General features: G+C 43.2%; 1 protein-coding gene across 3 annotated transcripts in view; it reads right to left on the bottom strand.

The window, feature by feature from the left end:
* The window catches only part of USP20 (ubiquitin specific peptidase 20), a 113128-nt gene that overhangs the window by 26387 nt on the left and 65187 nt on the right, over window positions 1-21554 (bottom strand). For 2 of the 3 annotated variants that reach the window (XM_073600487.1, XM_073600489.1), the window contains 5 exons: window positions 21237-21331; window positions 16649-16682; window positions 16512-16557; window positions 5042-5222; window positions 3345-3404 (listed from right to left, as the gene is read on the bottom strand). In XM_073600487.1, coding sequence (XP_073456588.1) covers window positions 3345-3404; window positions 5042-5222; window positions 16512-16557; window positions 16649-16682; window positions 21237-21331 — 416 coding nt within the window. The remainder of the gene's footprint in view (window positions 1-3344; window positions 3405-5041; window positions 5223-16511; window positions 16558-16648; window positions 16683-21236; window positions 21332-21554) is intronic. The other variant, XM_073600490.1, reaches the window with a different exon arrangement.

The raw sequence follows: 21554 nt of genomic DNA, 5'->3' as shown, positions 1-21554 counted from the left end.
GATCAGGAGTGAGTTAGGCTCAGAACGCAGGGATCAGGAGTGAGTTAGGCTCAGAACGCAGGGATCAGGAGTGAGTTAGGCTCAGAACGCAGGGATCAGGAGTGAGTTAGGCTCAGAACGCAGGGATCAGGAGTGAGTTAGGCTCAGAACGCAGGGATCAGGAGTGAGTTAGGCTCAGAACGCAGGGATCAAGGGGGGTGGGGGGCAATTTGAAGGGTGGTAGAGCACAGTTCTGTACAGAGGTCGGGAGCGGGAGTGACTTTCCATATTAGCAAGCTGGTGATTGTTTGCTAGGACACAGGGCAGTCCTAAGAAACAAATCACCTGCGGTTTAACTTCAAAAGTTAATTTGGTCAACTCCTCTTACTACCCTCCGTCCTAAGCGAAGCTGCCTCCTGCTCTCCGCTGTTCACTGATGACAGCAATGGGAGGAGGCTTGCGGGATCGGGACCCATGGTAGGGGCGGCCCTAATGGGTGGGCCGTATCCGGCACTGCGGGTCATAGTTTGAGGACCCCTGGTTTAGATTATGAGAACTTTATCCATACATGTAAAAAATTAGATATAGAAGGAGCTCTTCAGCTGTAACAGAGTGGATCTGTTGCATCACATGTGGTCCAACTGTAATTATTACTCAGCACTGCATGCCAATTATTTCAGAAATTGTGTTTAAATGAATTATCACATTCAATACTGAAATGATATAAATAGATACTTATACTGTATCCAAGTATACCATTTATTTTAAAGCCAAACTACAATTAATGTTTTTGATTTTGCATAGAGTGGGGAAGGGATAGAACCTCCATTGGGATTTTATTGCTGTCTGTGTTATTTCACCTCACATCCTGTTCCATTGACACCCGTTATACTTTGACACATCGAGAGTCACTGGGACAGGAAGTGAAGGGAAATGTCCAGAGTCTACAATTTTTTTAATTACTGTTATTATCTGTAATAATAGACAGAAAGTAAGCAAACATTTCTTGAAAAAAGACACAGACAGTAATACTAACCCCACTCATCTACATCCCAATAAAAATATTATTTTGCTTAGAACTGTTCCTTAAAGTGAACATGTGCCCACATTGTGCAGGCTAAAGCCTTTTCATTTTATGAATAAATCACTTTAAAGTGGAACTAGACTTCATCTGAGCACCAGAAACCAAAAATGCTATTTGATTCTTTTTTAATATTCAAAGCAAACTCCCCCATCCATCCAGGTCTCCATGCTTTATTTTGCTGAGAAATCACCTAGAAAAAACACCCCCTAGTATTTTTGGACGTTGCCATCTTGAGTAAGGGCAGGTGATTCATGTAGCATTTACTTCCTGGAATCCACCTTGCCCTTAGCGCAAGGCATGCAAGCAGGAGGGGGTGGGCTTAGCTGAGAAAGCCCCTACTGAAGACTCCTGGGATGTATGACATAATTTGCCTAGGCATGGAAACCAGGAAGTAGCTAAAGAAATGTAAAAAAAAAAAAAAAAAAAAAGTAGTTTAAAACAAGAAAATAAGATATACTTTCCTATCTATTTACTAACGCCAGCACCATAGGCAATAAAAATAGTCAATGTTGATTAAGAGAGTGAAGTTACGCTTTAAAACCAGCCACAATTCTCATCTAAAGCTATAGGCATTATGGAGAAATTTATCTGCAAATTTCACAACCGAAGCAGTGAAATCTCCACTATTTTCTATGGAGGAGAGCAGATCTTGACTGCCCTCACAGCAGGTGTTTCTTAGCTGTTGGAAACCTAAACCTGAATTCTGAGTCTTTATTGTGATTTTTGAGGACATTTGAGAATTAATTCATTCACAATACAAGCAGCTAGAGAGGGCAAGGATGGCTTGATTTAAAGATTTTTTTTTTTTCATTCTAAACACGTTAATGTCTATATTAAGCTGAACCTTTAAAAAGTGGTTGTAAACTCTCATCTCTGATTTGTACTTATTGGTAAGCCTATAATAAGGCTTACCTATAGGCACTGTAAATATCTCCTAAACTTGCACTGTTTAGTAGATATTTACTGTGTATGTGAAGGAGAAGCTGAGAAGTGGATTTTTTATCAATTCAATATTGCTCGCTTTTTTTCTCCTTAGCTTTAGAGGCAGCCCAGTTATTAAAAAAAAATGCACCCTGGTCAAATTTTCGGTTCTCTTATGATTTTGAGGCCTTTGTAACTGTATCGCCCCTCACTGCCTCATCCTACCTCCTTGTCCCTATTCCTCTTCAATCCCCCCCCCACCCTTTTAACTCCTTCTTCTCTTATTCTTCTATTTCTTTCTCTTGTACTTTGTCTTTTACTTCTATATGGACTTATTTATTTTTATTACCTATTTCTCATATACACTGTACTTTGGACTGTGCTGCTCTGTTTCCTTTATGGGCAGTAACACCGATGTATGTATGCGCCATTTTCACAATGATCTCTACCATTATAATACTAGATGGCAATGGTTCAGACTTTCTATACTGATGCTCTGTTAATCATAACATGTCTTATGCCCTGTACACACGCCCGGTTTTCCCGTCGGAATAAACTCTGAAGGTTTTTCCGACAGAGTTCCGACGGAATTCCGCTGAAACTGTCTTGCATACTCACGATCACACCAAAGTTCGACCATCAAGAATGCGGTGACGTACAACACGTACGACAGGACTAGAAAAAGGAAGTTCAATAGCCAATAGCTTCCGTCTCGTACTTGCTTCAGAGCATGCGTCGTTTTTGGTAGGTCGGAACAGCATACATGACGTCAGAATTTGACGTAAAAAGTCCAATGAGGCATCGGAATATACGATGAAAAGTTCCCGTCAGACTTTTTCTGTCGGACATTCCGCTCGTGTGTACGGGGCATTAATGACCTTTATTTTTATTATATTCATCGTGAGGTCTTGCAGTATATTACAAATATGCATATAGATAAAAGTATGTTTACTGGAATTTGACATGTACTTTTTCGTTTATGTTCTGTATTGTTTCAATACTGAATATAAAACAGATTTAACAATAAAAAATGCACCCCCGTTCCATCCACCAGTCCTATGAGCTAACATGCTCCAGTGAGCAGATCAATAAATGTACAGCTTTCTTAGATACTGCTACTGGCCTGTATGCCCATCTGTTCTGGGCCAGTATTTCAACAGAAAGAACCCCACAAAACCATCCTGGTGCTCAGGGGAACAGTGTTCTTCTTTACTAAGAAGAGGTCTGAGTATCAAGAGGGTGTATGTGCAACACAGCTGCTTCTGTTGTTGGCCTTCTGTCCTGGTTAGATTAGGATCCCTTACCAGTTCCCAAAATGTCAACAACAGATATAAAAAAAAAGACCCCAGAAGTGTTTTACCATGATCCTTTGGGTGTTCTTTTTTTCTCACTGGCTCATCAGGTTGTTCCAAGAGATTTACTGTAAAGTATAAATTGTAAGTGATTCCCATGCTGATTGGCCAACTGAAGCATTGATTTATTTATAGGAAACACTGTTAACAAGTACTCTCCTATTAAAAAAGGAGATTATTGTTTTTATGCAGCTATTTCTATAACTCAGTTTAAAGGCTAACTCCACCTTTTGCAAACAAAACAAAATAACAAATGCAACCATATTTTTAGCAAGCAAAATACGTATTTATTATTTTTTTGCAAATGAGCCTGCAAAGCATTGCAATCAGTGGATGTGGGTGCAATGCTGGACTCCTGCAGACTCTTCGTCCAGTTCAAGATCTACCAAGGTACAAACTTTCAGTTACTGTATTTATTGGCGTATAACACGCACCCTAATTTTAAGAGGGAAGTTTCAGGAAAAAAAAAAAACATATTGTTTAAATAAACAACTTTGAAGCAAATTAAGGGTCAGTGCCCATCAATTTCCATCTGTAGCCTGATCAATGCCCATATGCAGCCTGATCAATGCCCATATGCAGCCTGATCAATGCCCATATGCAGCCTGATTAATGTCCTCAATGCAGCCTGATTAATGCCGTTTTTTTTTAGTCTCGTTTGCAGCCTCACTATCTCTCATCATAGCAGCCTGAACATCAGGAAATCAATGAGCCGTTATCTTCTGTTTACTTGGCTCTCACACGCAGTGCCGCCTCCCCCATCAGTATTGGACCAGCTCCTGTGATAGACAGAACACTGGTCCAATGCCGGTGGCGGAGGCAGGACTGTGTGTGTGACGTGAGAGCCGAGTGGAGAGGAGATGACGGCTCTGTGAATTCCGGCAGCGCTCGTCCCCCTCCTTCCCCTCCGTGGTACACTATCGGCATTTAACACGCACCCCTGATTTGCCCCCTATTTTCAGGGGAAAAAAGTGTGTGTTATACGCAGATAAATACGGTACTTAACTGGAGGTACTGTCGCTGTACTGCAAGGGCTGTAATCATCACAACTGAGAACTACTAGTCTGTCTGCGGCGGTGGAAGTCAGGACTTGTAGTTCATTCTTTCACAGATCTTTGCTTGCAACCATGTTATATGCTACACCCTAAATATGAGTGCAACATGGACAAAAAATATATTACGTTTTTTAACTTGGCTGGTGTTCTTTTAGGGCCTCTTTGTAAGGTCTTATCATCAGCACTGTTGGCAGTGTGGTCAAGGAGAAAAGACACTGGGATGCGCAAGTGCTATCATGTTAACATTAGCAGACATTATGGAACATCCACTACAGTCCACAGCTAACAGTACTGCGATAGTACAATTGCGCTAACGCAACTCCGGAGCTCATGGAGCTCTGAGTTTATCAAGTGCCTTCCTCTGACTCCCACATATGTGAGAAAATAATATACAGGCAGCTGAAGAGATCTGCAATTGTTTTGAGGCCAAGTTTGATTTTTACATTGGTTTAGACTTGCATAACATTTCAGCTGCCTACATCTCTGGATTTTCTGTTTATTTTGAGGTTTAGTGTTTTGGCTAAAATTAACCTCTGCCTATATATATTTTTTAATCATAAGACATTTTTAGATGGCTACACTTTGAGACATGATCACTTTAATGTGTTTCTGTACGTGTCTTGCTCACCAGTAGAGCTTCATATACTTACTTCCTGCTGTGCCATGATGACAGATAACAGCCAATAGGTCATATGTAGTGATATGGGACACGCATTCCTTAGCCAGGAACGGGCGCAGGTTTAGCCCCTCTAAGGGGAAGGAGACATGGCTGCTGATTTTCAAAGAATACATTACTTCATGGCGAAAGCGCTTCAAGTGTATACAGAGAATCTGAGGAAAGAACATCATAAGATACTGTGAATGACCATACAAAATACATGAATATACAGTGCATCCGGAAAGTATTCACAGCCTTTCACTTTTTCCACATTTTGTTATGTTACAGCCTTATTCCAGCATGGATTCAATTCATTATTTTCCTCAAATATTCTACAAACAACACCCCGAAATGACAACGTGAAAGAAGTTTGTTTGAAATCTTTAAAAATTTATTAAAAATAGAAAACGAAAAAAAAAAATCCCATGTACATAAGTATTCACAGCCTTTGCTCAATACTTTGTTGAAGCAACTTTGGCACCAATTACAGCCTTAAGTCTTTTTCAGTATGATGCTACAAGCTTGGCACACATATTTTTGGGCAGTTTCTCCCATTCTTCTTTGTAAAACCTCTCAAGCTCCATCAGGTTGGATGGAGAGCATTGGTGCACAGTCATTTTCAGATCTCTCCAGAGATGTTCAATCGGGTTCAAGTCTGGGCCACTCAAGGACATTCACAATGTTGTCCCGTAGCCACTCTTTGTTATCTTGGCTGTGTGCTTAGGGTCGTTGCTCTGTTGGAAGATGAACCTTCCCCCCAGTCTGAGGTACAGAGTGTACAGTTTGTATAACACTGTAAATTTGCTGTCCCCTCAAAATAACTCAACACACAGCCATTAAAACGCTGGCAACAAAAGTGAGTACACCCCTTAGTGAAAAATGGCCAAATTGGGCCCAATTAGCCATTTTCCCTCCCCGGTGTCATGTGACTCGTTAGTGTTACAAGGTCTCAGGTGTGAATAGGGAGCAGGTGTGTTAAATTTGCTGTTATCGCTCTCACTCTCTCATACTGGTCACTGGAAGTTCAACATGGCACCTCAGGAACTCTCTGAGGATCTGAAAAAAAGAATTGTTACTCTACATAAAGATGGCCTAGGCCAGGGGTCAGCAACCAGTAGATCGCAGACAGGTGACTGGTAGCTTGCGGTCTGAGCTTGCTGACCCGCCATTCCAGAGCATCAAACAGAGTGCAATGCAGAGGGACTACATGTAAGTTTGGAGCTGTAGTAGGGAGCAAGAGCCGCATAAGCCGATGCCTCCTCTGTAATGTTGGCTCCTGTCCCATGCAGAGTGATAGCAACTGCACTCCATTTCTTATCCCGACTAGCGGTCTCCCAAATGGTGCCAGCAGCAGGAAAGAAGAGATCTTCAGGTCAGTGTGAAGCAATACACCGGATATAATAGTACAGGGCTGCTTTCACACTGATGTGATGTGGTTTACCCACACAGTGGTGCAGTGCAGTGTACCTGCAACTCTCCTGCGGGTTTGCTGTGCTTAGCCATAGACTTCAATTATATACTGTGGATTTGGTGCACTTTCTGAAAGCGCACAACACCTGCAAGCTATAATAGAAGTCTATGGTAAAGCCCAGCTAACCCAGGAAAGTCGCAGATCCATTGCGCTGCACCCGCGGTGCAGATAAACCGCAGCACATCAGTGTGAAAACAGCCTTATAGGGGGCTCAAAAACATGTCTTAACTATGGGGTTACTGTTCTGAGCCCCCGCCCTAACTGCACCCCTTAGCTGCAGTGGCCAGGGGTGTTCACATGTCACAGCTGGAGTTATACGCACTGTCATGGTTGGTGGGTGTAGCAGTAATTGAGGGCGCTCTTCAAGTGCCCTGCAACCTTGTGCATTACAGCAAACAAGGGGTTAAAGCAGGCAGCATTGTGCTGCTTTCTCACCACCTGCTTTAACCCCTTGGACCCCAGAGAAATATGCAGTTGCAGGGTACTTGCAGAGTGGCCCCATTTACTTAAATGGGTCGCAACTGGCAGGCGGTAGCACCCACCAAAAGCAACAGAGGGCTTAATTCCTGCTGCGGCATGTGTCCAACTTTGGCTGTTGCCTCAGTGGCTAAAGGAGGTAGCGTTTGGAAGCAGTAAAACCGTGAATCAACTGCAGGGTTTTACCACCCCCAACTTTCCGTTTGAAAGAACCTTAAGGGTGCCACTGCCGAATGCAACTAAGGGCTCAATCACAAGTGCAGCAGGCACTGCTGCTCCTCTGAAAAGCGATCCAAGTGTGTTTGACAGGTGGTGAGGGGGCGAAATGTTGCCTCCTCACCACCTGATTTAAACCTATGTTTGCCGTGCAATGCACGTGATTGCGACAAGGTAGTACGGCAATTAGAGGTTTAAATCAGGTGTCAGGAGGCGACATTGTGCTCAGTGATCTTTGACATCTCCCATGTTGTTCAAGTAGATCTGCACCTCTTTAAGGTTGCCTACCTCTGGCCTAGGCTATACGAAGATTGCCAAGACCCTGAAACTGAGCTGCAGCATGGTGGCCAAGACCATACAGCGGTTTAACAGGACAGGTTCTACTCAGAACAGGCCTCCCCATGGTCGACCAAAGAAGTTGAGTGCACGTGCTCAGCATCATATCCAGAGGTTGTCTTGTCTTTGGGAAATAGACATATGGGTGTTACCAGCATTGCTGCAGAGGTTGAATGGGTGGGGGGTCAACCTGTCAGTGCTCAGACCATATGCCGCACACTGCATCAAATTGGTCTGCATGAATGTCATCCCAGAAGGAAGCCTCTTCTAAAGATGATGCACAAGAAAGCCCACAAACAGTCTGCTGAAGACAAGCAGACTAAGGACATGGATTACTGTCCTGTGGTCTGATGAGACCAAGATAAACTTATTAGGTTCAGATGGTGTCAAGTGTATGGCGGCAACCAGGTGAGGAGTACAAAGACAAGTGTGTCTTGCCTACAGTGAAGCATGGTGGGGGGAGTGTCATGGTCTGGGGCTGTACGAGTGCTGCCGGCACTGTGAAGCTACAGTTCATTGAGGGAACCATGAATGCCAACATGTACTGTGACATACTGAAGGAGAGCATGAACCCCTCCCTTCAGAGACCGGGCTGCAGGGCAGTATTACAACATGATAACGACCCCAAACACACCTCCAAGACGACCACTGCCTTGCTAAAGAAGCTGAGGGTAAAGGTGATGGACTGGCCAAGCATGTCTCCAGACCTAAACCCTAATGAGCATCTGTGGGGCATCCTCAAACGGAAGGTGGAGGAGCGCAAGGTCTCTAACATCCACCAGCTCCGTGATGTTGTCATGGAGGAGTGGAAGAGGACTCCAGTGGCAACCTGTGAAGCTCTGGTGAACTCCATGCCCAAGAGGTTTAAGGCAGTGCTGGAAAATAATGGTGGCCACACAAAATATTGACACTTTGGGCCCAATTTGGACATTTTCACTTAGGGGTGTACTCACTTTTGTTCCCAGCGGTTTAGACATTAATGGCTGTGTGTCGAGTTATTTTGAGGGGACAGCAAATTTACAGTTATACAAGCTGTACACTCACTACTTTACATTGTAGCAAAGTGTCATTTCTTCAGTGTTTTCACATGAAAAGATTTTATTTACAAAAATGTGAGGAGTTTACTCACTTTTGTGAGATACTGTATATATATATTATAGGAAATGTATCTGCGCTGATCCTAGAGTGCTTATACAATTTTTTACCACAAAAACGGTGTCTGCAAATTGTGAACAAATAAATACAGTCATCAAAACTTATATAACTATATAGTGCAAAATATCAAACACCAGAACATAGGTTTTTAGCAATAGTCCCCACATATCCTCTTCACAATTTAATCATTTAAATTCAATGTGTGTAAATTCACATCCGTGCTTTAGGAGTCTTTACACCACTTCGTGAACCACCACCTTCTGAAATAGGCACTCACCAGAACTAGAAAAAAAACTTTGACTTTGGTTAATATTATGATAACTACTCCACTTTCAGGGGTTTATATGGCGTGTCTTTATAAAATGTATTTTAAATCAATGAGGTAAACATAAAATATATAAAATGTGCACTCACAATCCAGGTGATTGTGACCTGCACTGAGTCTTTCCAGCAGTGTGTTTTTTGGGTTAGATCATGCCGCGTCGTTCCTGATGATGCATGTATGTATGTAAGCAAAATGCGTAGAGGCTTCTGGGTAATCGCCAACGTCACTTCCTGTCCTAATCCATACCAGATTGAGGCTTGGAACGCACACCGATCCCAGGAGACGAAGCGGCGTGAGCTAACCCAAAAAACACACTGCTGGAAAGACTCTGTGCCGGTCTAAAGGCACCTGGATTGCGAGTGCACATTTTATATATTTTATAGGTTTACCTCATCAATTTAAAATAAATTTTATAAAGACATGTTGTGCAATGATGAATGTTTACTTCTTATGAGATATGGAGATGTGAGGAGTAACTAGTGGCAACCTAGTTGGAAAAACGCCAGACAAACCCATGAAAGTGGCGTGGTTATCCCAATATAAACCAAAGGTAAAGTTTTTTCTAGTTTCTGGTGAGTGCCTATTTCAGAAGGTGGTGGTTCACGAAGTGGTGTAAAGACTCCTAAAACACGGATGTGAATTTATGCACATTGGATTTAAATGATTAAATTGTGAAGAGGATTTGTGGAAACTATTGCTAAAAATGAAATGTTCTGGTGTTTGATATGTTGCACTATATATTGATACTTTGTACTATATAGTTATATAAGTTTTGATGACTGTATTTATTTGTGCACATTTTTCAGACACCGTTTTTGTGGTAAAAAATTGTATAAGCACTCTAGGATCGGCACAGTTACATTTCCTATAATACTATTTACCCCCTAATGTTAGTAGGGAACACGCATGATATATATATATATATATATATATATATATATATATATATATATATATATACACATATACATATATATATATACATATATATATACACACACACACACACATACACAGTTGTGCTCATAAGTTTACATACCCTGGCAGAATTTATGATTTCTTCATTTCATTTTTTAGAGAATATGAATGATAACACAAGAACATTTCTTTCACTCATGGGTAGTGTTTGGCTGAAGCCATTTATTATCAATTAACTGTGTTTACTCGTTTTAAATCATAATCACAACAGAAACTACCCAAATGACTCTAATCAAAAGTTTACATACCCTGGCGATTTTGGCCTGATAACATGCACACAAGTTGACACAAAGAGGTTTGAATGGCTATTAAAGGTAACCATCCTCACCTGTGATCTGTTTGCTTGTAATTAGTGTGTGTGTATAAAAGGTCAATGAGTTTCTGGACTCCTGACAGACCCTTGCATCTTTCATCCAGTGCTGCACTGATGTTTCTGGATTCTGAGTCATGCAAAGCAAAAGAATTGTCAAAGGATCTGCGGGAAAAGGTAGTTGAACTGTATAAAACAGGAAAAGGGATATAAAAAGATATGGAAGAAATTGAGAATGACAATCAGTAGTGTTCAAACTCTAATCAAGAAGTGGAAAAGGAGGGGTTCTGTTGAAACCAAATGACGGTCAGGTAGACCAACTAAAATATCTGCTACAACTGCCAGGAAAATTTCTCGGGATGCAAAGAAAAACCCACAAATAACTTCAGGTTAAATACAGGACTCTCTGAAAACATGTGGTGTGGCTGTTTCAAGATGCATAATAAGGAGGTACTTGAAGAAAGATGGGCTGCATGGTCGAGTCGCCAGAAGAAAGCCATTACTACACAAATGCCACAAAGTATCCCGCTTACAATACGCCAAACAGCACAGAGACAAGCCTCAAACCTTCTGGCACAAAGTCATTTGGAGTGATGAGACCAAAATTGAGCTTTTTGGCCACAACCATAAACACTACATTTGGAGAGGAGTCAACAAGGCCTATGATGAAAGGTACACCATTCCGACTGTGAAACATGGAGGTGAATCGCTGATGTTCTGGGGATGTGTGAGCTACAAAGGCACAGGAAATTTGCCAAAAATTGATGACAAGATGATTGCAGTATGTTATCAAAAAATACTGGAGGAACATTTGCATTCATCAGCCAGGAAGCTGCGCATGGATCGTACTTGGACATTCCAACATGACAATGATCCAAAAGACAAGGCCAAGTTGACCTGTCATTGGCTACAGCAGAATAAAGTGAAGGTTCTGGAGTGGCCACATCAGTCTCCTGACCTCAATATCATTGAGACACTCTGGGGAGATCTGAAATCGTGCAGTTCATGCAAGACAGCCCAAGAATTTACAGGAACTGGAGGCTTTTTGCCAAGAGGAATGGGCAGCTTTACCACCAGAGAAGATAAAGAGCCTCATCCACAAATACCACATACTTCAAGCTATCATTGATGTTAAAGGGAGCAACACAGTATAAGAATTGGGCTATGTAAACTTTTGATCTGAGTCATTTGGGTATTTTCTGTTGTGATTATGATTTAAAAAGAGTAAACACAGTTGATTGATAATAAATGGCTTCAGCCAAACACGAACCATGAGTGAAAGAAAAGTTTTTGTGTTATCATTCATATTCTCTGAAAAATGGCCAAGAAATCATAAATTCTGCCATGGTATGTAAACTTATGAGCACAACTGTGTGTGCGTGTGTGTGTATATATATATATATATATATATATATATATATATATATATATATTAGTGAAACCATGGGCAGGCTGGTTGCACAGAAGTCGATCTCTTGATTAACTTCTGTACAACCAGCCTGCTGGAAGATTTTAGCTTGATCAGTGCCACTGGCTATAGCCGATGGTGCTGATGAGTGTATTGTGATGGTGGGAAGTCTTTCCACTGTCAGAATACAATAGCTCCACGGGAGGGATTCCCCCATCCACCTTGCACGTGTGAATAGTGTAATCAATTCAGTTTCTTTTGTTCAACCTGCTGGTTGACTGAAATAAAGTGAATCATGTATGGCCTGCTTAAAGCAGACTGTGACCCCCGAAACATTGGTTTATATTGTATATCTAATTATTGGTAGAGATATATATATATATATATATATATATATATATATATATATATATAATATAATATAATATATATAGAGAGAGAGAGAGAGAGAGAGAGAGAGAGAGAGAGAGAGAGAGATCTCTACATCTCTCTCACACACACACACACACACACACACATATATATATATATTTATTGTGCCTTGAAAAAATATTCATACCCCTTGAATTTCTCCACATTTTGTCATGTTACAACCAAAAAACCTAAATGTATTTTATTGGGATTCTATGTGATAGACCAACACAAAGTGGCACATAATTGTAAAGTGGAAGGAAAATGATAAATGGTTTTCCAATTTTTCTACAAATAAATATGTGAAAAGTGTGGCGTGCATTTGTATTCAGCCCCCCTGAGTCAATACTTTGTAGAACCACCTTTCACTGCAATTACAGCTGCAAGTCTTTTTGGAGATGTCTCTACACATCTAGAGAGTGACATTTTTGCCCATTCTTCTTTGCAAAATAGCTCAAGCTCTGTCATATTGGATGGAGAGCGTCTGTGAACAGCAATTTTCAAGTCTTGTCACAGATTCTCAATTGGATTTAGGTCTGGACTTTGGGCCAGTCTAATGCATGAATATGCTTTGATCTAAACCATTCCATTGTAGCTCTGGCTGTATGTTTAGGGTCGTTGTCCTGCTGGAAGGTGAACCTCCACTCCAGTCTCAAGTATTTTGCAGACTCTAACAGGTTTTCATCTAAGATTGCTCTGTATTTGGCTCCCTCCAACTTCCCATCAACTCTGAGCAGCTTCCCTGTCCCTGCTGAAGAAAAGCATCCCCACAACATGATGCTGCCACCACCATGTTGGTGTGCTCAGGGTGATGTGCAGTCTTAAGCCTCCTACACACGATCGGATTTTCCGACAGGAAATGTGATGACAGGCTGTTGGCGGAAAATCCAGCTGTTTGAATGCTCCATCGGACAATTGTTGTCAGATTTTCTGCGGACAAACGTTGGATGGCAGATTTTGACATTTTCCGCAGACAAATGTCTGTTGTCGGATTTTCCGAGCATGTGTACACAAGTCTGTCGGACAAAAGTTCAAAGTACAAACACGCATGCTCGGAAGCAAGGATGAACCAGAAGCGGTCGGTCTTGTAAACTAGCGTTTGTAATGGAGAATTAACATTCGTGACGTGGCAAATTATGAAATCTCCAAATGCAGCGCAAAATTCTCTTCTTCTTTAATGGGATAATAATGAAGCTGCTTTGCTGGTGATACTGATGGAGTTATTGCAAATTAATTTTCAGAGGCTTTTTTTTCTAGAGATATCAAGAATATTATATTATTATTATGCTTTTTTTTGGGGGGGCAAGTTACCACAACACCATTATCCTGTAGTTTTTAAGATCAAAAATACAACTATGTTGGTGTCCCTTGTCAATGTTTTACTTCAAATGACAGTTTGGGAGTAGGCAGTTACATTTAAAAAAAATACATAGCCAAGTATTATTCTACACAATTGTTTTATTGTGCATTAAAAAAAGATAACAAATAAAATTAGACATGCTATCTGCCAATAGAACTTAACCAAAAAGTGCATTCTATGCATCCAAAAATATAGAAAATATAACAAATAAAATCATTATTACGCAACCAAAAAATAAAATAAAAGCCCCATGCATGTGTCCTGCTTCTTAATATAGGGGGTCAACAATGCCAAGAATTGGTGAAAGCAGGGGTCCATCATCCGGAGATAATTCCGAAAATCATCCGGATTATTCTCCTGGAGCTCCCGCAGCAAAGGCATATGACATAATTAGACATGATTAATAAAGTAACCGATTTTTGGTCCAAGAACTCTTCCTCCTCCTGCTCCTGGACTGGACTTGGGTCAAAGCAATAAATCCAAGGCCAATAATAAATAACACGTTATCTCCTCCGATTCTGCAACATGACTGGTTGAAGAACGGCCGTTCATAAACGAGCTGAAAAGCACGAAATGAAAAGCACAAAATCAAAAGCGTGAATCAACATTCAGAAGCCCAAAGGACTGAAAAACCACGTAGTACGTCACAAAGTTTGTGTTTGTTGGCCGACAATTAAGTGACGTTTGTATGCAAGACAAGTTTGGGCCAATGCCCTTCGGACAAAAGTCTACGGTTTTGTTGGCGGAAAATCCAACCATGTGTACGAGGCTTTAGTTCTCTGTCACACACATTGTTTTGCTTTCAAGCCAAAAAGTACAATTTTGGTCTCATCTGACCAGAGCACCTTCTTCCAGATGTTTGCTGTTCTCCCCCACATGGCTTCTCGCAAACTGCAAATGGGACTTCTTATGCCTTTCTTTCAACAATGGCTTTCTTCTTGCCGCTCTTCCATAAAGGCCAGATTTGTGGAGTGCACGAATAATAGTTGTCTTGTGGACAGATTCTCCCATCCAAGTTGTGGATCTCTGCAGTTCCTCCAGAGTTACCATGGACCTCTCGGCTGCTTCTCTGATTAATGCTCTGCTTGCCCGTTCTGTCAGTTTAGGTGGACGGTTATGTCTTGGTAGGTTTGCAGTTGTGCCATACTCTTTCCATTTTCGTATGATGGATTGAACAGTGCTCCATGAGATTTTCAAAGCTTGGGATATTTTTTTTATAACCTAACCCTGCTTTAAACTTTTCCACAACTTTATCCCTGACCTGTCTGGTGTGTTCCTTGGCCTTTATGATGCTGTTTGTTCACTAAGGTTCTCTAACAAACCTCTGTGGGCTTCACAGAACAGCTGTATTTATACTGAGATTAAATTAAACACAGGTGGACTCTATATACTAATTAGGTGACTTCTGAAGGCAATTGGTTCCACAAGATTTTAGTTAGGGGTATCAGAGTAAAGGGGCTGAATACAAATGCACGCCACACTTTTCAGATATTTATTTGTAAACAATTTTGAAAACCATTTATCATTTTCCTTCCACTACGCAGATATGTGCCACTTTGTGTTGGTCTATTACATAAAATCCCAATAAAATACATTTACATTTTTGGTTGTAACATAACAAAATGTGGAAAATTTCAAGGTGTATGAATACTTTCTCAAGGCACTGTATACATAGATTCAGACTATACAGCAGTTGGACAAAAATATGGAAACACTACATGATTTGAAGGTGTGAAAGTGATGACATGTTTTGCGTTGAAAGTGGAAGTGATGTCAAATTCTTTTGCTTCCCCTGTGAGATGAGACACCTACTGTAACCAACAGGTGGGAAGCCTCTATCAATGCATGCGCTGCTAGTAATATGGAGTTGTGTCAGAGCTTACGGAGTTTCACAGAGGGGAAATTATTGGTGCCTCTGTGACTGAAGTTGACAATTTGTGGTGTCCCGAAGTACAGTATCAAAGGTTATGACGCAATATACAGTTTCTGGGAAAACATTGTCTGATAAGCATAAGAGCGGTCGTCATGGTCAACTGACCGAAAGAGACAAAAGGACATTGCGCAGGATTGTGACCCAGGTTTTTGCATGAAACGTGGTATCAGATTCCATTATCCACCATCCAAGACTTATATCTGTCAATTCCCAGGAGAATTCAGGTCGAATTGGATGCCAAAGGAGGTCCAACACCATATTACATAACGATTTCATTCTTATACCATACTTGTTTCCATAATTTTGTCCAACCACTGTACTACTAAATTACATAGGACCACATTGGTGTGACCTGATTTTGCAGTACTCCTGACAAACTTCCAGATTGCTCAGAAATTAAAACCTACGCTAATGTGGTCATGTAAACTTAACATCCAACCAAAACAATACTAAAATGGATAATAATAGGACCGGGTAGTTTGAAGCAGTTTATTCATGTGTTTATTATCCACAAATTAGGCCTAAAGCAACCCTCCCCCACTGATGTGTAACCCCTTTTAGTGCAGCCATATAGTGATGTGTTCCAGGGTAAAAATATAGAATTGGGAAGTCTGGGGGAAGTGTTATATTTGTTTCTAGAAGTACACTATTATCCCTATGCTTAATTTTTTTAAAATGTCAATATATTATAATGAGATATAAAACATACAGTAGTGCAAAGGACATTGAGATCTAGAACATGGTGTGAAGGACACTGAGATCAAGAACATGGTGTGAAGGACACTGAGATCAAGAACATGGTGTGAAGGGCATTGAGATCTAGAACATGTTGTGAAGGGCATTGAGATCTAGAACATGGTGTGAAGGGCACTGAGATCTAGAACATGGTGTGAAGGGCACTGAGATCTAGAACATGGTGTGAAGAGCATTGAGATCTAGAACATGGTGTGAAGGGCACTGAGATCTAGAACATGGTGTGAAGAGCATTGAGATCTAGAACATGGTGTGAAGAGCATTGAGATCTAGAACATGATATGAAGGGCACTGAGATCTAGAACATGGTGTGAAGGGCAACAACTCACCTCTGGAAGTCGTAAAACTTTACAATACTTGACACCATTTCGTAGCCTTCAAGAAACAGAAAATACAACAGATGTCTATCGTTTTTTTGTTAGGTGTAGTGATTTAAAGAAGCACACAAAGTGGAAGGTTCACTTACTTTTTACAGCGTTCACAACTATACATATTATCACCTAGGAGAAAACAAAGGGACATGTAATCAGTTTGCACTGACACTTTATCTTCAGCATTTTACAGAGTACAGAGAACATCTACCCCCCCCCCAGAAAGTAAGGCTCTGGTCCTGACAAGGTATTGACAAGGCCACAGAGCTCATACTATTAGTATCCACCTCTTGTAATCACCTGCACAGCAGCACTTAGACGTAAGGGAAGCAATGAGAAGTAAGGGCAGCATTATGAGCCACTTAGGTGTGCTGCATGTACATGATCTGACAAGGAACATTCTGACAGATGTACAGAGAAGAGCGAACAGAATGATGAGCTATTGTTGTGCTGCTGCTTTTTTCTTCACTGTCCAATCACAGGCTGGGGGCCAGAGCGGTGTCCAGGCTGTTTGGTTTAACCACTTGCCTACTGGGAACTTTTACCCCCTTCCTGCCCAGGCCAATTTTCAGCTTTCAGCGCTGTCACACTTTGAATGACAATTGCGCGGTCATGCAACACAGTACCCAAATTAAATTTGTATCGTTTTTTTTTTTACACAAATAGAGCTTTCTTTTGGTGGTATTTAATCGCCACTGAGGTTTTTACTGAAAATTTTGAAAAATAATTATTTTTTCTTAGTTTTTGTTATAAAATTTTGCAAACAGGTAATCATTCTCCTTCACTGATGTGCATGGATGAGGCTGCACTGATAGTCTGCACTCTGTATGAACAAGACAAAAGCAGAGAGTGCACATCTCATAGTTCAGTAACATGGGAGAGATTTTAGGCCTCATGTACACTGCTGCTGGTAAACGGACATTTAGGAGCAGTTGGGCATTTTTTTCAGCTGTCCCCGAACTCTCCTCTATGTTATCTTATCAGTACATGTACACAGGTTTGTTTATAGTCATTTCTAGGCAGTTGATTTTAGAAGCTTTTTTTGGAAAGGAAAAAAAATGCGTTCAGGACGGATGTTCAGAGGCATTTAAAACGACAAATGCCTGTAACAGTTTCTAAATGCAGTAACTCGCGTTTAGCCGTGTTTGGTTTACAGACTTTTTAAATTTTTGACTATTGGCTTTTACGTGGCTAAACGCGGCATGTAAACGTGGTAAAGCTAATAGTGATAAAATACAATACATAGTTGCACTCACAAACAAATGAAGGGGGGGGGGGGGGGCAGGATGCTGGAGATGTTAAGCCTATAAGCCTATGCGTGGGACGTCTGACTCCCCGCCCTGGCCATGGGCTGGGGAGAATTGATGGCTGCTTCTGGAGGATATAACACTGCAGGGAGAGATGGAAGGAGCCGCCAGAGTCCAGGAACTGAACCAGAAAACCACCTACTATGCGCCGCACTAATAGGCGGCACTGATTGGCACTGTTGGGGCTGCACTGATAATTAGGAAACGGATGATCAGTGCCCTGAATAGCAGTGCAGATGTCCCCTTTCAGACTAGGCGGTTACCAGCTCTCTCCTCACGCTGTGACAGCATGAGGAAAGGAATGCCGATAAATGGCAAGTGTGTTTACATTTTGATTGGACACAGCTGATCACATGGTAAAGAGCCGTTGATTTTCTCTCTACCCAGATCTGTGATGAGCTGTGTCCGGATGAGCTGTGTTGGGGAGCGCACCGCCCCCAAAAAACGGGAGGACGTCATACGACGCCCTCCCAGAACTGGCCAACTGCACTGTAGCCATCATTTTGCTGGTCAGAAAGTGGTTAACTGCAGAATGATTCAGGTGAACAACCTGGCTCTGCTAGTTGGCAGGGCCGTTTACATATCAGGACTGGACAGACAGAAATACAAATCTGTTTGCAGGTCAAACAACTCCCATACTTGTGATTCAATTGAATATCTATTTGACCAAAGCTCAGCTTTAAAATAAACCTGCCATGTGAGAAATACAGAGTGTCTACCATTGATAAATTCTTACTGAAGATGCAAGTCGCCTGGCTTTTGTAGCTTAATTACTTTAAGCCCCAGAACAAATATGCAGCTAAGGAAAATTAGAAGTTCACAACTGGATATTTGTTCCTGGTCAGCAAGTAATGCCGCGTACACACGAGCGGACTTTCTATCCTACTTGGTCCGGCACACTTTCCGACGGACTTTGTCCGCCAGGTGCGCCGGACTTTAAAACGGACGGACTTGCCCACACACGCCGGGACTTTCCGGCGGGCTAAGTCCGCCCGTCTTTCCGACGGACTTTCGCCGGAGTTCCGGCGGACTTTCAGAATGAACGGACTTGCCCACACACGGACAAGTCCGTTCATTTTGAACGTGACTCAGGTGCGACGGGACTAGAAAAGGATGTCAATCTTGCCGCTTTTATCGGCGAGATTGACACCTTACTAGCCCCGTCGCGGGGCATACCAGGCCCTTAGGTCTGGTATGGATTATAAAGGGGAACCCCGCTACGCCGAAAAAACGGCGTGGGGTCCCCCTAAAATCCATACCAGACCCCGATCCGAGCACGCAGCCTGGCCGGTCAGGAAAGGGGGTGGGGACGAGCGAGCGCCCCCCCCCCTCCTGAACCGTACCAGGCCGCATGCCCTCAACATGGGGGTGGGTGCTTTGGGGGAGGGGGGCGCCCTGCGCCCCCCCCCCCAAAGCACCTTGTCCCCATGTTGATGAGGACAAGGGCCTCTTCCCGACAACCCTGGCCGTTGGTTGTCGGGGTCTGCGGGCGGGGGCTTATCGGAATCTGGGAGCCCCCTTTAATAAGGGGGCCCCCAGATCCCGGCCCCCCACCCTATGTAAATGAGTATGGGGTACATGGTACCCCTACCCATTTACCTAGGAAAAAAGTGTAAGTAATAAAACACACTACACAGGTTTTTAAAATATTTTATTAAACAGCTCCGGGGGGGGGGATCTTCCTCCGGCTTCGGGGGTCTTCTTCCGGCTTCGGGGGTCCCTCCGCTTCATCTTCTCCCGGCGTCCGGTTGGTTCTTCTCCCGGTGTTCCAGTTCTTCGGCCGGCTCCTCTGCTGTCTTCAGGTAGCTCTCTTGCCAGCAGAGGTCCGGACTTCTGGGCTTCTGGGCTTCTTCTCTTCTCCAGATGTTGACACGACGCTCTCTCCGGCTGGACTGCTCTCCGAGGGCTGCGTTGTGACTTATATAGGCGGAGACCCCGCCCCCTTTTGATGTCACAGTCCCTGGGCATGCTGGGACTGTGACGTTTTAGGGGGCGTGGTCAACATCACCCAGTGACCACGCCCCCTAAAACGTCACAGTCCCAGCATGCCCAGGGACTGTGACATCAAAAGGGGGCGGGGTCTCCACCTATATAAGTCACAACGCAGCCCTCGGAGAGCAGTCCAGCAGGAGAGAGCGTCGTGTCAACATCTGGGGAAGAGAAGCCCAGAAGCCCAGAAGCCCAGAAGTCCGGACCTCTGCTGGCAAGAGAGCTACTTGAAGACAGCAGAGGAGCCGGCCGAAGAACAGGAACACCGGGAGAAGAGAGCGGAGAAGAACCAACCGGACGCCGGGAGAAGATGAAGCGGAGGGACCCCCGAAGCCGGAAGAAGACCCCCGAAGCCGGAGGAAGATCCCCCCCCCCCCCGGAGCTGTTTAATAAAATATTTTAAAAACCTGTGTAGTGTGTTTTATTACTTACACTTTTTTCCTAGGTAAATGGGTAGGGGTACCATGTACCCCATACTCATTTACATAGGGTGGGGGGCCGGGATCTGGGGGCCCCCTTATTAAAGGGGGCTCCCAGATTCCGATAAGCCCCCGCCCGCAGACCCCGACAACCAACGGCCAGGGTTGTCGGGAAGAGGCCCTTGTCCTCATCAACATGGGGACAAGGTGCTTTGGGGGGGGGGGGCGCAGGGCGCCCCCCTCCCCCAAAGCACCCACCCCCATGTTGAGGGCATGCGGCCTGGTACGGTTCAGGAGGGGGGGGGGCGCTCGCTCGTCCCCACCCCCTTTCCTGACCGGCCAGGCTGCGTGCTCGGATCGGGGTCTGGTATGGATTTTAGGGGGGACCCCACGCCGTTTTTTTCGGCGTAGGGGCTTCCCTTTATAATCCATACCAGACCTAAGGGCCTGGTATGCCCCGCGCTCGCCGCAATAGGAAAATGTGTTTTACCTATTGCAGCGAGCGTGAGATGCAATACCCTGCCCTCGTGTTGTATCTGGTCCGTCGGACCAGCCTACACACGAGTGGGCTTTCCGTCGGACCAGCACACACACGAGCGGACTTTCCGCCCGAAACTAAGTCCGGCGGAAAGATTTAGAACTTTCTTCAAATCTAGGTCCGGCGGGCTTTTGGGAAAAAGTCCGCCGGAAAAGTCCGCCGGTGCCTACACACGGGCGGATTGTCCGGCACACTCTGGTCCGCCGGACCAAGTATGCCGGAAAGTCCGACCGTGTGTACGCGGCATTAAAGTATTGAAGCAAAAGTTCATATCACACAGGGAACAAAGGAAGCAGCTTTGCAGGAGCCACATACATGCGGCTTTTATTCAATTGCACCTTCTACCCCAAGTATACTGTTCTACAGAGGCTGGAAAACAATAGACTTCCAAGATATAATATATTTACTAATAATAAAACCCGCATCTAACCTTTTAATTCATCAGCAGCAAAGAAAGCAGCTAGACAGTCCTCCAATGTGACTACTGGGCCCCAGAACCAGGTTGGAATGCAGGAGACCACAAACCTGTAGAAAGAGACCCAAGAACCAAATTATGTCATACAAAACTATCCACTCACTGGTCAGCTTCTATGATACAATAGGACTTTTTCCTGCTCTGAAGCAGTAAGAAAGAAAGAAGGACAGCGCCTTCTAAGTGCAGCATGTATGTTTAAAATATTTATTACAATAGATAAAAACACTCACATTTGAGTTGCTAAAAACCAGCATGTAAAGTAGTTTCATCCGC

Source organism: Aquarana catesbeiana, linkage group LG09, assembly GCF_042186555.1.
Source record: "Aquarana catesbeiana isolate 2022-GZ linkage group LG09, ASM4218655v1, whole genome shotgun sequence".
Classification (NCBI taxonomy): domain Eukaryota; kingdom Metazoa; phylum Chordata; class Amphibia; order Anura; family Ranidae; genus Aquarana; species Aquarana catesbeiana.
The sequence above is the reverse complement of the archived record's forward strand: the minus strand, read 5'-3'. Positions and strand labels throughout refer to the sequence as shown.